The sequence below is a fragment of the Ursus maritimus genome, unplaced genomic scaffold (assembly GCF_017311325.1).
Source record: "Ursus maritimus isolate PB19 unplaced genomic scaffold, ASM1731132v1 scaffold_10, whole genome shotgun sequence".
Taxonomy (NCBI): Eukaryota; Metazoa; Chordata; class Mammalia; order Carnivora; family Ursidae; genus Ursus; species Ursus maritimus.
Genome location: NW_024423344.1, coordinates 40,986,019 through 41,000,915, shown reverse-complemented (window position 1 = coordinate 41,000,915; position 14,897 = coordinate 40,986,019). Strand labels below are relative to the sequence as shown.

General features: G+C 36.3%; 1 protein-coding gene across 4 annotated transcripts in view; it reads left to right on the top strand.

Annotated features, from left to right (window-relative positions):
* Positions 1 to 14,578, top strand: part of PCDH9 (protocadherin 9) — an 872,085-nt gene extending 857,507 nt beyond the window's left edge. For all 4 annotated transcript variants that reach the window (XM_040623439.1, XM_008706777.2, XM_008706778.2 and 1 more), the window contains one exon: positions 14,046 to 14,578. In XM_040623439.1, coding sequence (XP_040479373.1) covers positions 14,046 to 14,419 — 374 coding nt within the window. In that variant the 3' untranslated portion in view covers positions 14,420 to 14,578. The remainder of the gene's footprint in view (positions 1 to 14,045) is intronic.
* Positions 14,579 to 14,897: the final 319 nt, after the last annotated feature.

Below are 14,897 nucleotides of genomic sequence, written 5' to 3'. Positions count from 1 at the left end.
CCCCCCCCCCAGAATAGAAGGTCAAATTTTGCTTACCAAGATATTTTTCTTCTGGATACAGAATTAATGGCGGCCCTATCCCCTCTTTTTTGTTCTTACTTTCACTCTGAAACTCTATTCTGAGAATAATGCTAGTTTGCCTAAAATTTTGCATGTAAACATCAGCTTAATCTTGGGAAATTTGTAAATATTTTTGTTTAGATGGTAAAGTACATTAATGTTGCAATGAAGTTTTTCAATCTTAGAAAAAGGATAATGATTTACATCTCATAAAATCATAATGGCAATGAGTTTTTGGTGATAAATATGGCCACATTATGTCTATTGAATAGTTGGGAGTTAGGGTCAACTACCAATAACATCAAAATATTAAAGAGATGTTTTCTAGTATCAGAAAACTATAGTCTCTGATTGGCGATACGCTGAGCAGAAAATAATGCAGGAAATCTGAGCTGAATTTGTATAGATGTTATAAAATTCCCATGTAACACTTATTATTTTAAGAGAGAAATTGATCTTTCAAAGACCTATATTAATGAAGTAATTTCTCTGGATTTGCAAGGTGCATTCAGAGATAAACATACATTTTAGATTGGAATGGGGTAATTCTATGCATCACCCTGAGAGGGCAAGATTTCTCTCCACAATAGTCTATTATACAGGCCATTTTCAATAATGAAGTAATGCCATTTTCAACAGTTCCCTTAGGAGATTCTTTCAAAATATAACATTAAACTTCTCATTTTTTAGAGTAGTTTTCTTTATGTACAACTGAATTGAAGCAGTGAATTTTACCATGATACTCCATGTGTAATCTAATGTGACATATTAGCTTCTTTTAAAATCACCTTTTCCCCTAAAATTTGTGAAAAATAATTTCATCCTTTAGAGTTTTAAGCCAGTATATTTATGAAGTCTAAATTACATTTAAGTGTTCAATACATTCCCTAATCAACTTAATTTTTTCTAAATGTCTTCCCATTTACCTGAACATACCTGTACCAAAGAGCTAAATCCTATACAATGATCTGCATCTCATTAGGGCTCTGCTTTAGAATAATGGCTAATAATTACTTTGGTGTCTTCAGGCTTTAAATACTCATTTTGTTATGGATTCTGTGAGTCTGGACTTCTGAGGACATGTAAGGAGCTCTGATGTAAAGGAGTTATGAACTTTCTGTCATGATCAAGTAGTGTGATAGGACATAGGAAGCAACCTAATTATGTTTCACTTTGGGGCATTCCACTTGCTTCATCTCCAAAGTAGGGTAGTGCATCAGTGCTTTTGAATGCAGCTGTTTTGCATTTATTAATACCATCTAGACATTCCAAGTCTTCTCTTAGTGAAGTTTTATGCTATGAACTCTTAGCAATGTTTCTTATGTACAGGTAAAAACTATTTGATTACTATTTTCTAAATGTGAATTACTTGTCACATAATGTTTTATGTACAGTTTTTATGTTAGCTCACTGATCTGAGGGCTCAAAACAAACTTCATTTATTCATTTGTTTTGAAACATATCCAGTAATTATCTACAATGTCCCAGGCCATGGTAACACATGCAGTTATCAAAAAACAAATTACCTGGCTTTGTGGTGCTTACATTCTACTGTGAGCGCTAGATCATTAACAGATAAATATATGGTGGCAGGTAGCAATGAGTGCCATCAAGAAAAATTCAGCTGGGTAAGGAACTAGAGTGACTGGGTAGAGGATATTTTGTTTTTATAAAGTGCTCAGGAAATGCCTCTATGACTGAACTTGAGGAAACATCTAAATGCAGTGAGTGAGTGAGTTTCTTGAAGGCCAATGAGAAGACAGTCCAGATGGAAATAATAGCAAATCTGGAGGCCCTGAGACCTCATGAATTTTGGTGTATTTGAGGCACAGCAGGAACGTCAGTGAGCAGAGTAAGGTGGGGTTGAGGAGAGCACGTGGGAGATAAGAGTTCAGAGAGTTGGGCAGGAGCCAGATCATGTGAGACTTTTCGGACCCTGGAAAGGAGTATGTCTTTTACTCTGATGTGGTGGGAAGCAAAGGAGTGAGGCGTTCTGCTTTAAATATTGTGTTAGACTGAGTAGCCCCCAAATATACTCACATCCTAGTCCCCAGAACATGTGACAATGTTATCTTCTGTGGCAAAAGGGACTTTGCAGATGTGATTAAATTTAGGATTGTGAGATGAGGAGATTATCCTGGCTTATCCACCTGGCATTATGTAATCACAACAGTCTTTGTAAGAAGGATTCAGGAGGAGTTTGAGTAGGTGATGTGGTAAAAGAAGCAGAGATTGGAGAGACGTGCTTTGAAAATGCAGGAAGGACCCAGAAGTCAAGGAACGTGCATGACCTCTATAAGCTAAGAGAAGAAAAGGGGATGGATTCTCCCCACAGCGTTTCCAGAAGGAATCAGTGTGGTTGACATGCTAACTTTAGTTTAATAAAACTGATTTCAGACTTTTGACATCTAGAACTGTAAGAGAATAAACTTATGTTGTTTTAAGCCACTAAGTTTGTGGTAATTTGTTACAGCACCAATAGGAAACTAATATAAGTACCTTAGTTATATACTTATAACTCCAGTTGACCCTTGAACAACACGGGTTTGAACTGCATGGGTCCACTTAGACATGAATTGTTTTTGATAAATACAATACAGTACTACAAATGTATCTTCTCTTCTTTATTATTTTCTTAATAACATTTTCTTTTCTCTAGTTTACTTTATTATAAGAACACAGCGTATAATACCTACAGCATACAAAATATGTGTTCATCGACTATGTTATTCAGTAAGACTTGCAGTCAACAATAGGCTATTAGTAGTTAAATTTGGGGGAATCAAAAGTTATGTGTAGATTTTCAGCTGCATAGAAGTAAGTTCTCCTAACCTCCATGTTGTTCAAGGATCAACTATATCTCTATCTATCAATTGATAGCAACAGATAGAGACATGCCTCTAGTTAGGGATTGGAATGTCAAAAGAGTGAAGAAGGCTTAGTCAGTAGAGCATGAAACTCTTGATCTTGGGGTTATGAGTTTAAGCTCCACGTTGGGGATTGAGTTTAAAAAGTGGAAGAGGGGAGTCCTGTTAGGAAGTAATAGTGGCTTGAGCTGGTAGATTTTCAGGGAAGTAGGTCGACTAAAGAACTTTGACTGTGTCTTGAGTAAATGACAGATGTTACATTAGTTTTTCTATTGCTGAGTCACAAATTACCACAGTTTAGCTTGTTTATAGCATTACAAATATATTATCTCAGCTTCCAGCCATTTATTATCTCGTGAGTCCAAGTGGGCTCAACGTGCCTAGGGTCTCACAAGACTGAAATCAGGGTATCAGCTGGACTGAGCCCTTCTCTGAAGGCTTTGAGGAAGAATCCATTTTTTAGCTAACTTTATTAGCTGAATCCTGGTCCTTAGGGTTGCGGGACTGAGATCCTTGTTGCCCTGCTGGCGGCCCAGCTGGAGTTGCTCTCTGCCATTAGAGGCTGCTCTCAGATCCTTTCTGTGTGTTCTTTCCTGTTTTGAAAGCCACCAATGGTGCATTGAATCCTTCTTGTGCTTTGAATATGAGCTCCCCTCTGCCTCCTGCTAGAGAAAACTCCCTGGTTTTCAAGGGCTCAGGTGATGATATTAGGCCTACTGGACAATCTCTCTTTTATTTAACTAAAAGTCAACTTTACTAGTTGGTAAATGACTTTATTATATCTGCAGTGTCCCTTTTGCCATTGTCTTAGTTTGGGCTGCTATAACAGAATACTGTAGTCTGAGTGGCATAAACAATAAACATTTATTTCTCGCAGTTCTGGAAGCAGGGAGGTCCAAGATGAAGGTGCCTGCAAAATCGGTGACTGGTGAGATCCCTCTTCCTAGGTTACAGACAGCTTCCTTCTTGCTATATCCTCACTGGGCTGAAAAGCAGGGGAGGAGGAAGGGAAGGAGGAGAGGAGGTAGAGGAGAGGAAGAGGGAAATTGTGATTGAGGGAACTAACTTTTTGGTCCATTCTTTATAAAGGCACTAATCCCATTGTTGTTTTCCTCTGTCACGCCTCATTTAAACCTCGTCTAATCCTAAGGGTCCCATCCCCAAATACTACCACAGTGGATATTAGGGCTTCAACATATGAATTTGGGGGACAAAAAAACCTTCAGTCCATAGTAGCCATATAGTGTAACACAATCACTTGTGTGATCTCTTACCATATTCATGGTTCCAGAGATGGGTTAGAGACTATTGAGAGGAGAAGCATTTTAATTTCTGCCTAAGAGGTGCCAAGGCTTATTCCTTTCTTTTTCTTTTTGTCTGAATTGAGCAACCAGTGTGCCACTTACAAGAATGGTAAATGCAGGGAAAGTAACAGGTCTGGAGAAAGGAAAAATAGCAAGAAGTGTTACTTGGAACGGTCAATCACAAAATCAAATGATGCTGAGGAGCCAGTAGTCAGATATACTGAAGTGGCCCCAGGAGAACGATACGGGGCTGAAAATAGAAACTGGGAAATCACACTACATATATGACATGGGAGGCCACATAATTATAGGAGCTCACCTGGAGGGAGTCGAGATAAAGAGCACTGAGCAGTCCAACATTTAGGGGTCTGGAAAAGGTTGTGGTGCCATCCGAGGAAACGGAAACAGAGAGACTAGTGATATACCGGAGAAATCAGGAAAAAAGTGACAGCATGAGGGAAACTTATTAAAATTGAAAATTTGGGGGTTTCACCCCAAATCTACAGAATCAGAATTCCTGGATGGGGTCAAGCAATACCTGGGTTAAAAAGTCCTGCAGCTAACTCTGATACATGTAAAAGTTTGCGAGCTTTAGTTGTTTGGGCTACGGGGACAGGGCAGAACGGAAGTAGATAAATCCTTAATGTCCTTGCATCTTGAAGTGAGGTCCTTGAACATGAGCAGCAACAGCATCTGTGAGATTGTTAGCAGTGGGGGAGCTGAGGACCCCAGATTTACTGAACAAGAAATTGTCCTTTGACTGATTTCCTCACGTGGTTCATATGTGCATTAGCATTTGAGAAGCGCTGATCAATGCTACGTTATTTCAGAGTTATGGAAAGATAATCCAGGTGTGAACACGCATACACACACACCCCTACAGATCACATATACCATAGAACTGATGTTTTTTTGCTTTTTTTTTTAATGATTTTTTATTATATTATGTTAGTTACCATACAGTACATCCCCGGTTTCCGATATAGAACTGATGTTTTATTCCATTTAAAAATAATCTTTCAGACATCTTTTAAAGTATATAAAGTCCTTAAATTCTTAATAAGTTAGCAAAGAATTTCCTCCAAATTTCTCAATGCTTAAAATAAACTGGGACAAGTCTCTATGCCCTCTGAAGACCGTGAGAATCTCTAGCTCAGACCAGCGGAGGCACAAGGCTGCAGTTCTGAGTGTCCCAGGTGAAGATCACCAGAGCATGCTGTGCAAATGAAAGTTAAGTTCACCAGTTTTTATTTCTCATCCCCGTTCTGAAATATGGGAACCAGTGGAGATTGTGTAGAGGCAGATTATTTCACAATATTGTGTACTACTGGCCTAATTTTAGATAAGCAACTGAGATTTCTTTTAAGGGCACAGAAGACTACATGGATTGCTTCTTCATTTTTAATTTGGGTCTCAGCCTAAAATTTATCTGTAAATACTTACTTCATTTCTTAACATCTCAGATTGGCTTCTTAAAATGCGTTGCACATTAAATAAGATTTACTACATTTTTTTGAGAAACAATGCAAATTGCAAGTAATGGAGAATAATTCAGAATAATTCAGTTAGCTATCAATATGTGATTGAGTATTTAAGATGAAAGATATTAAATATAATCAAAAGAAATGGTAAACTATAAAAGAAAGTAAATGTGATCTGCAATAATGTAAATAAGGTGTTTCACATCATGCAATTTGGTTAACATGTGGTAATTAATTTAAAAAATCAATAACCTTAGACCGTTCCCATTCAACTGATTGCAACATCAAATACTAATAATGGCTAATAAATATATTTATCAAAGTTAATTTTCTTTGCAGGTGAGAAAAAGGCAGCTGATATTTATGCCATGCAGAAGAAGGCTAAAGATTTATAAGGAAGTGCTCTCCGATCTTTGCGAGCTATAAAGTCTGTCCAAATAGCAATATCCTCTCCCGCAGAGAATCTGCTGCTTGGACTGGCCATGTGTTATTGTATTTGGACTGTGTCCATCTGCAAATGTTGACTTTTCATCTGTGACCAAGGAAAAAAAATCTGTATGAGGAATGTGTAAAACATTTAATCCTTGTTTACTTGTTAACCAAAGGTTTTGTCAAATCCTGCTGGTGTGGGATTTTTGCATTTGCTTCTCAAGGTGACTGTAGGTGCATTCACACTGTAGGGTTTAAATCTGAGCTTGAAGCTCAAACTCTGCCGAAATCACTAGGTTTTTACTTAGATTTAGAAATCTAAATGCTTGTTCTAAATATAGTTTTACATTTGAAAACCTAAATATGACCTAAATAATACAGTAGTCTATAGGAAGAATTGATTTATAATTCCTTTGCTCTGTCTGGGGTTTCTCATTACTAAAACGAATATAAAACTGAAAAGTTTGATTATCTATGGCAAACCACAATGGTATTTGATAAGGGAATAAGGAAACTGTGGAGGCCATTCATCAAAATTCTAGTCTCTTACTCTCCATTTATAGATGAGAAACTGGAAGCTAAAATCTCTTAGGAAATCTAAAATTACTTTCACAAAGTCCATATTAATTCATTGTTTTATTGTGGTTCAAATCTGTTTCTGTTTGCCCTAGCCATCGATAATGATCATGTGACCTGAGATTTCTAGCCTGGTTCTGATAGTAGATGTTCTATGTAGCAATCTCTTGAAACTAACATGAGATCAAACAAAACCTGTTGAGTGAATGAATGAAAAATATTTTCCCATAAGTATACTCAAATTTGCCAGATCTATTTTTGGATTTAGACTGCCCACATAACTGTGCTGTACTACCTCATATACCAATCTCAGTTCATGGCAATGGAATTTATTATGCCTTTTGATTGTTTTTCTATGCAAGAGTGGAGTAATAGCTGATATTTATTCCCATGTGACATTTAAAAAATTTTTGATTTGGCATCACATAATGTGATCTGAAGTAGAATGCTGTATCAAAAGGGAATGTGGGCAATACTCAACAATTTCCTCTGTTTTTCATGCCAACTGTCATATTTGAAATGAATTTTAGCCGTATTTAGATTGGAAGCAAATTAACTGATTTGATTTTTAACAGCAACTGTTCAATAAATATAGTAAGTGATGATGGAATAGTAGATAGGAGGGGTGCCTAGCAAATGAATTTATCTGACATTTTTTCAGAGCCCTCCATATTTACATAAGCATTTAGCTTTAGTTTTCCATTCAAAGTAATCCACAATGATAGGAAATTGTTATGCTGTTATACCTTGCCTCAAAAAAAAAAAAAAAAAAAAAAAAAAAAAAAAAAAAAAAACAAAGAAAGGCAAAAAAAAAAAAAAAAAAAGAAAAGAAAAGAAAAAAGAAAACAAAGAAAGGCAAAAAAAAGAAAAAAGAAAAAGAATAGTAATAAGCTAAAAATGATGGTGAAAATGAACTAGTAAAAATACCAATATTTTTGGATTGGTTTTTTAGAGATGCTAAAATTAACTTCAAATGTAGTGAGTGAAAATATTTGTTTCCCTGAAATTTTGTTATAGGGTAATTGATTAAGGCAAGAAATAAGTATAAGAAGTAAGATTTTTCTCAGTATATTAATAACAGCAAGTGCAAAGCAACATTGTAGGCTAGAAGCCTACATAAAATGGAAATTTCTTTAAAGCAAGTGAAGAAATTTCATCATTGTGCCTAGAGATCTGGGAAACTGCTTCAGCAAATCCAAATCTGTGGATGCATCCTTCAGTGTAAGGTGTTTAGTGATGCACGACCCTGCATACTCCATTCCTGCTACTATAAAATCTTGGGGAAATCAGCAAAATTGGAACTTAAGAACAAATGTTTTGCCTAAAAATAGTGATATATGTTCTTATCACCAAAAGGCCATTATAACATGAGAATCAGATGTGTTCTGCATGGAAGAGGTATTTTTCTATAATAAAAATTGAACAAAATGAAAAATTGAGTGAGATGGGATGAGTTTGATCCCAAATGATATAAAAATGACTTACGTCTTTTGCAATTCAATTCTGGCAGTCTGTTTAATCTTATTTTACCCAACAGTAAAAATTCTAAAGAAAATTCATTCACATAAAAGGCCAAACCTTCATATGGTATGAAACCGAACCAGAAATACGAAAGGTCTCACAATTTTTTTTTTTTTAATATCAGTTTCAAGCTTTGGAATTAAAAGGTTTCAAGTCATCAGGTTTAAAAGTACGTGGAGGACAGTCCAGAAGGTACTTGTTAATTACCGCAGTGAGTTAATCAATGAAGTAACAGTTCTGCTTCTGGGTATAATAAAATGAGATCAAGACCCATTCAACTATCCTACCATATACGTACAGCTGGAGATCCATTAACTTGGATAGTTTCACATTTTAAACTCCCATCTTTAAAAGTCAGCAACGCAAGCAGCTCTCTGACAGCTGGTGATGCCTAACCACAGAAAAAGCATTTTGTTGGGTTTTGAGTGAGAAGGTGAGCTGTGCAAAGGTGGAGAGGGAAATACACTGACACCTGATATAAATATTAACTGAGACAACTTTCAAGCTTTCGGTTATGTGCTTTTGTATTTGCTTTCAACATTTAAATGCAGAGACAGATGGCTTGTATAGTTTTATCAGCCCTTGTGTCTTTATACATTCAAAAACCTGGAATGATAACCAAACTCATAGACTGCAGATTTTGAAAGGGAACAAATAATTTAGGCTTAAAAAAAAAATCAATGAAAGCTTCAGTGTTAGAAAAATCATGATGGTGGATTTTAATTATTTTGAAGGGAAAGGAAACAAATTGCGGAATGCCGAAATTGTAGAAAGTATCGATAAGAAGTTTGGAATCCCGACCTGGCTTCTAAATAGATACTGTATAATGTTGCCCAAGTAGGACAAGAAAGTAAATAAAAAATTGGAGAAACAGGGAAAACGCAGGTGCGTCCACATGCACGTGCGCGTACACACACGCGTAAAATCTGAAGGCGTTTATTAAGAAGCATGAGAGACTATGGACTCTGAGAAACAAACTGAGGGCCTCAGAGGGGAGTGGGTGGGGGAATGGGATAGACCGGTGATGGGTAGTAAGGAGGGCATGTATTGCATGGTGCACTGGGTGTTATACGCAACTAATGCATCATCGAGCCTTACATCGGAAACCAGGGATGTACTGTATGGTGACTAACATAATATAATAAAAATCATTAAAAAAAAAAAAGAATCCAGCACAGTATCTGATACATGTGATACATGATAGATATTCAGTAAACACTTTTTGAGCGGACTTATAAGTGGGAAATAAATATAATTAATCATCAATTAAAATAATTACTTATAGTGATAACATTAAAAATAATCATGGTCAAAGATAAAGAGCAATATTTTTGTGTACATATGTTTTGCCATATTAGCAAAACTTTCCTGATATTTTAAGTGCCCTATATTTGATAGAGAATTAAAGATTATTTTAAATCATATTTTAGAAAGTGACAATATTCAATACCAGTGCTTTAGAAAGAATGTTTTTTCTTCTTTCAAAAAGTATTAAACAATTCAGTCATTGTTTCTAAAAATGAAATAAATGAATTGGAAACTCCTGTTTAGCGTGCTTCCGATTATAAACTTCTGAAGAGCAGAGACTGTCAGGATTTTTTAATTTAAAAAGTGTTCTTTTTTTTTTTCTTCTTACCATTTCATGACAACTTGGAAGCATTGTTATTTCCCAAAATAAAACCTGTGTTTTTTTTTGTTGTTTTTTGTTTTTTTACTATCAGGGCAACTGCAGGTGATTATATAAAGGCCCAAATAAAAAAAAGAAAGAATTTCCCTATTTAATGTCATGTCCCAACATAAAAAGTTACCGAAGCATGAAGCAAAGTATATTTTCCCACAGTGCCGCTCAAGCATACAAGGAAACTGGTATAATATACTTTAATATACTTTTGTTGTTTTTTTCCTTTAATGCAGTCGACTCAGTTCTGAGGCCCTGGCTAGAGTTCCCCTTCTTGAATAAGCCCACACCACACACTACTTTCCTTCTAGAGCTCCCACACTCTTAGGTCATTATGCACCCTCCCTAATTGCCCCAGGGGTCAGGTACCAGAAAACTTGGAACAGCCCCTTTGTCCTAGAATTTCAGAATTATTCAAATTAGTCAATTCACGGAGAACCCAGGAAACCAACTCATCCCACCCTATTTGCCATGCATAAGCTGCCCCCTGCGGTCCCAGCTTCTTCTTAGCCTATTCCTTGTTGCCGTCCTCTGTGCGGCCCGGCCTGGTGGCCTTTTCTCCTTCAGAGCTGTGAGTAACAAGCACTTTGGGCTTTCATCCCAGTGTCCACCTTGCAGTGGATCTTTAAATCTTACACAGCAATCAGGTGCTGAAAGAATTACCCAAGAATCTACGAAATGCCTATAAATTTACTTACATATTTTATCAAAAGCCTTCAGATTTATGTATAAAAACAAATCATAAGTACAATTCTCAGAGAGCGATTAATATTATTTAATGGAAAGAAACTCATTTTTTTAATGAGTCCAAGACTTTGTATAGGGCACATAAATTTTGACTGTAAATATCTTCAGTTGTCAATTATCTGTAAGAGGAACTTTCAGAAAAAGGTAGAAATGATGTCACAGGGAACAAAATCCATCCTTTCACCTTGTAAAGAGATAAGCCTTCCTAAATCAGTTAACTGGTAATGACACCTGTTCATTCCTAAGGACGCCTTTTCTCCCTTCTTTGTTCACTGCTTTTAAAATAGTTGTTTCCCAAGATAACCTGAAACCTCTACGAGGACAGCGTTGACCCTGATTTTGTTCCCTGCGGTATTCCTGGTTCCTGTCACAGTGTCAGCGTATAGCACGTGCTCCGTAAATATTTATGGAATAAATGAATGCCACCAGTTCTGAAAAAAATATATATACACTATTTGTTAGAATGTGTCACTCATTGCTGAAGACTAAGGGTCCACATGTATTCACACACATACACAGACACACAGACACACACACACACACACACACACACTGATACTTTCTCCATCTCTGGATAATATTCTTAATTTAATGAGAGGGCAATGAATGTTGGATAAAGCTATTTTAAAAATCATCTTACATATTCTCCCCTTTTTTATGTACTCAATAAAAACCTGATTCTATTGATATTTCCAAGGTAGCTGATTATTGGTTTTCCTTTGGAGGTATCGACAATAACAACAAAACCATAATGGGTCTAGAAAGGTAAAAATGAAAGGCTGGCGTCTAGGCCTCAAGCTAGATTACACATCCAATTGGTGATTACTTTATCTCCACTGATATCTTGAAAGGAGCGAATATATAACAGAGAAGTTAAATAATTCATTTATTATCTGTCACAAAGTATTGCCAGGCAAAGAGATGTGTTGTTGAGGAAGCTTTTGGTGCGATGTTTGTGAAATCAGCATCTTCTATTATAATTACTTAAGGTCTGCCTTTAAGGAGAGGACATTTTTAATTATTTCTCAGAACATTTTCAACCTCATAAAATTTTAATTAACAATTAACATTGTTCATAGATCACCACTATTGCTTAGCACTATGAGAAATCAGAAGACTTGAGAAGTCATTTTTTTTTCCATTTATGGATTTTAGATCTAGTTGGAATAAAACAAAAATAAAATGACCCTCATGAATATACAGAACCTCCCCCAAAAGATAAAGTGCCATGAAGGCACGAGTTGAAGGAGCTCCGTTAGGAAGGGTGTTATTCATCAGTAAGAGATCTATGGTGCATAGGAGCTGTGAATTGTTGTGGTTGTGGAAGTTAGCTGTGGTACTGCGGAAGCAAGCTGACCTTGAAAGAATAAGTAATTAAATGAAAACAGGAGAGGCAAAAAGCATCTTCTAAAACTATGATCTCTCTGTAAGGAGTATGGATGGATTTAAGCAACATGTGTTAGCTTTGTGGATACCGTCGTCGAGCACAACGTGACCCTACAAGGGAGAAATCCGTTTGAACTTTGAAGCGTGGGCAGAAGCCAGAGGGCAAAGAAAGGCTCATAGAGAGGTTTAAGTTAAATATACTTAGGACTCATTGGAGGTTTGTGAGAGAAATAGTTTTGAGCAACAAATGTGTTTAAACAAAATAAAACTGTCCGCTTTCAAGGGTCAGATGGTCAGGAATGTTGGTCAGATGAGAAGGAATTTTAAAGTTACTCTGAAGAGAAGATTTTAGATTTTAAAAATGACTGAAATTTGAGTCTGTAGGAAATAGCAAATTTTAGCCACGTTGTATTCACATCCGGCGTCCGTTCCGATGTGGCTTGTGTTTTGGGGTCTCGGGTAATTGGCCATCAACTTTTCCCTATTTCAGCAGGCATTTTTCCATATGCAAGGAATAACTACAATATTAGACAAACAGATGTTAATATTTGAAAAACCACAGTTATTAGGCACTTAAAAAGGTGAGTAGTGCTAACTTGGGTTTCAGCAAAGACACATTCCAGTTGTTTAGTGTTTTAATCGGTGTTGAGGCGAACATGCAGGTGGTTTTTCATTCTCTTCTGTGTTTTTAGTCTGATGACTCTCTATTTTGAAAATGCTTCACACCGCAGCCATTCTTGCCTATCTGCGTAACCTCATTTGTAAAATCAATTCCTAATTTCCAGCCTATCACTTATCGCTTGACTGTTTAATCAAGGGGAAAAGAACAAAACAAAACAGTTTTTTCCTAAATCTTTTGGCTGTTGTTTTTCAGTAAAAGGTTAATTTCCTCTTTATATAATCAGAAAAGAGTTTACTTTTGAAATCATGGTTAAAATACATGTTCTGGATTGCCTGCAATAAAAACAAACAAAAAAACCCAAACTAATAGATAAATATCTATGATGACTTGTTTCCCCCTGAATATTAGACTCCATGTGATCCAATCTGCAATTTAGCTAGACTTGCATTCAAGTGCAATCTGGGTTATTTAATACACTTAGAAATATAGAAAATAGTTTAAACTTGGAAGGAGCCAAATGCTGTCTTTGGATGCAAATGCCTTTTTATTAGGTGGATTTCAGAATGTTTGCAGCAGACCAGGTGTTCCTTTAGTAAAATACACATTAATTAAAATATTCTTTAAATTATTTTTGATTTTTAAAAATGTTGCACTATTATTTTCATGTGATTTCATATAAAATTAACATGTGTTTATATGGAAAGATGATACTTTGTGTAACTATTTAGAGTACTTTTTTTTTTTAAAGATTTTATTTATTTGACAGAGAGACAGCCAGCGAGAGAGGGAACACAAGCTGGGGGAGTGGGAGAGAAAGAAGCAGGCTCCCAGCAGAGCAGGGAGCCCGACGTGGGGCTCAATCCCAGGACCCTGGGATCACGCCCTGAGCCGAAGGCAGACTCTTAAGGACTGAGCTACCCAGGCGCCCCTAGAGTACTTATTTTTAATATTATATTTCAAGTAGTACTTTTGCGTTTTGTTTTTATGGAGTTGTACGTTTACACATTTTTCAACATCACATATAAAATTTTTCTATTTTTCATAATTTCTCATAAGAGCTTTTGTTGAGGATTAGAAGATAAATGAGTAACAATACATATGCCATAAAAAGAATTGATCAGAAATGATATGTCTGTTTCCTCATGTCTGTTTCTAGGTGTAAATGAAGGCCTAAGGAAAGAGAGATTTCTTCCACAACAAGGAATTTGATCCCTTCTGTTATTCTTGAAAGAATTTGAATTCTTTGAAATGCTTAACTTACATTTTTCATGAGAAAATGAGATCACTGATGCACTTTTTCTCTAAGGAGACAATTTTACATTAAAATTCTAACCACTTTCTTTTCTTATTCTTTCTGTCTCTTGCCCTCTGTAGATGGGCCTTTGGGTCCCCGAGGATTAGCTGAAGCTACAGAGATGTGCACTCAAGAGTGCTTGGTTTTGGGTCACTCTGATAATTGCTGGATGCCTCCTGGCTTGGGTCCATATCAACACCCTAAATCTCCTCTCTCAACCTTTGCATCCCAGAAAGAATGGGTCAAGAAGGACAAGCTTGTGAATGGGCACACCCTTACCAGAGCCTGGAAAGAAGATAGCAACAGGAACCAGTTCAATGACCGTAAGCAGTATGGCTCCAATGAAGGCCATTTCAACAATGGCAGCCACATGACAGACATTCCTCTGGCAAATCTGAAGTCTTATAAGCAAGCGGGAGGTACTATTGAGAGTCCGAAGGAGCACCAACTCTAAAAAAAAAAAAAAAGGCTACATGGGACCTAATAACTTTAATCTAAATAGACATGCTAATACCATGTGTGTCAGAGCTTTATGTATTCAATAGATCTTTATAACTATGCCCCTTTATAGCAGGGATATCCATAACTTTGTGTTAGCACCATGGAGGATACAATATTTTACAACATAAAAGAGAAGATAGTTCTACTAGCCATGTGATCTTGTTTACTAGAATTGATTAAACTCTCCGGAGATCACTCCATTGTGCAAATATCCTTTTTTTTTTTTTTAATTGAATTTTACTTTTGACCCTGGACTGCTGCTATGAACAATAGAATATGCATTTGGAGAGAAGAAAGTTCCATGGATTAGAGTGACTGACCAACATATCCAGTTAGAAACTTGTGCTCTTTTTGTCATTGATTTGTGCTGGGACTGCTATACTTGACATTATACTTCAAGCGAAACTTAAAAAGATAAGCATTAAACCTAT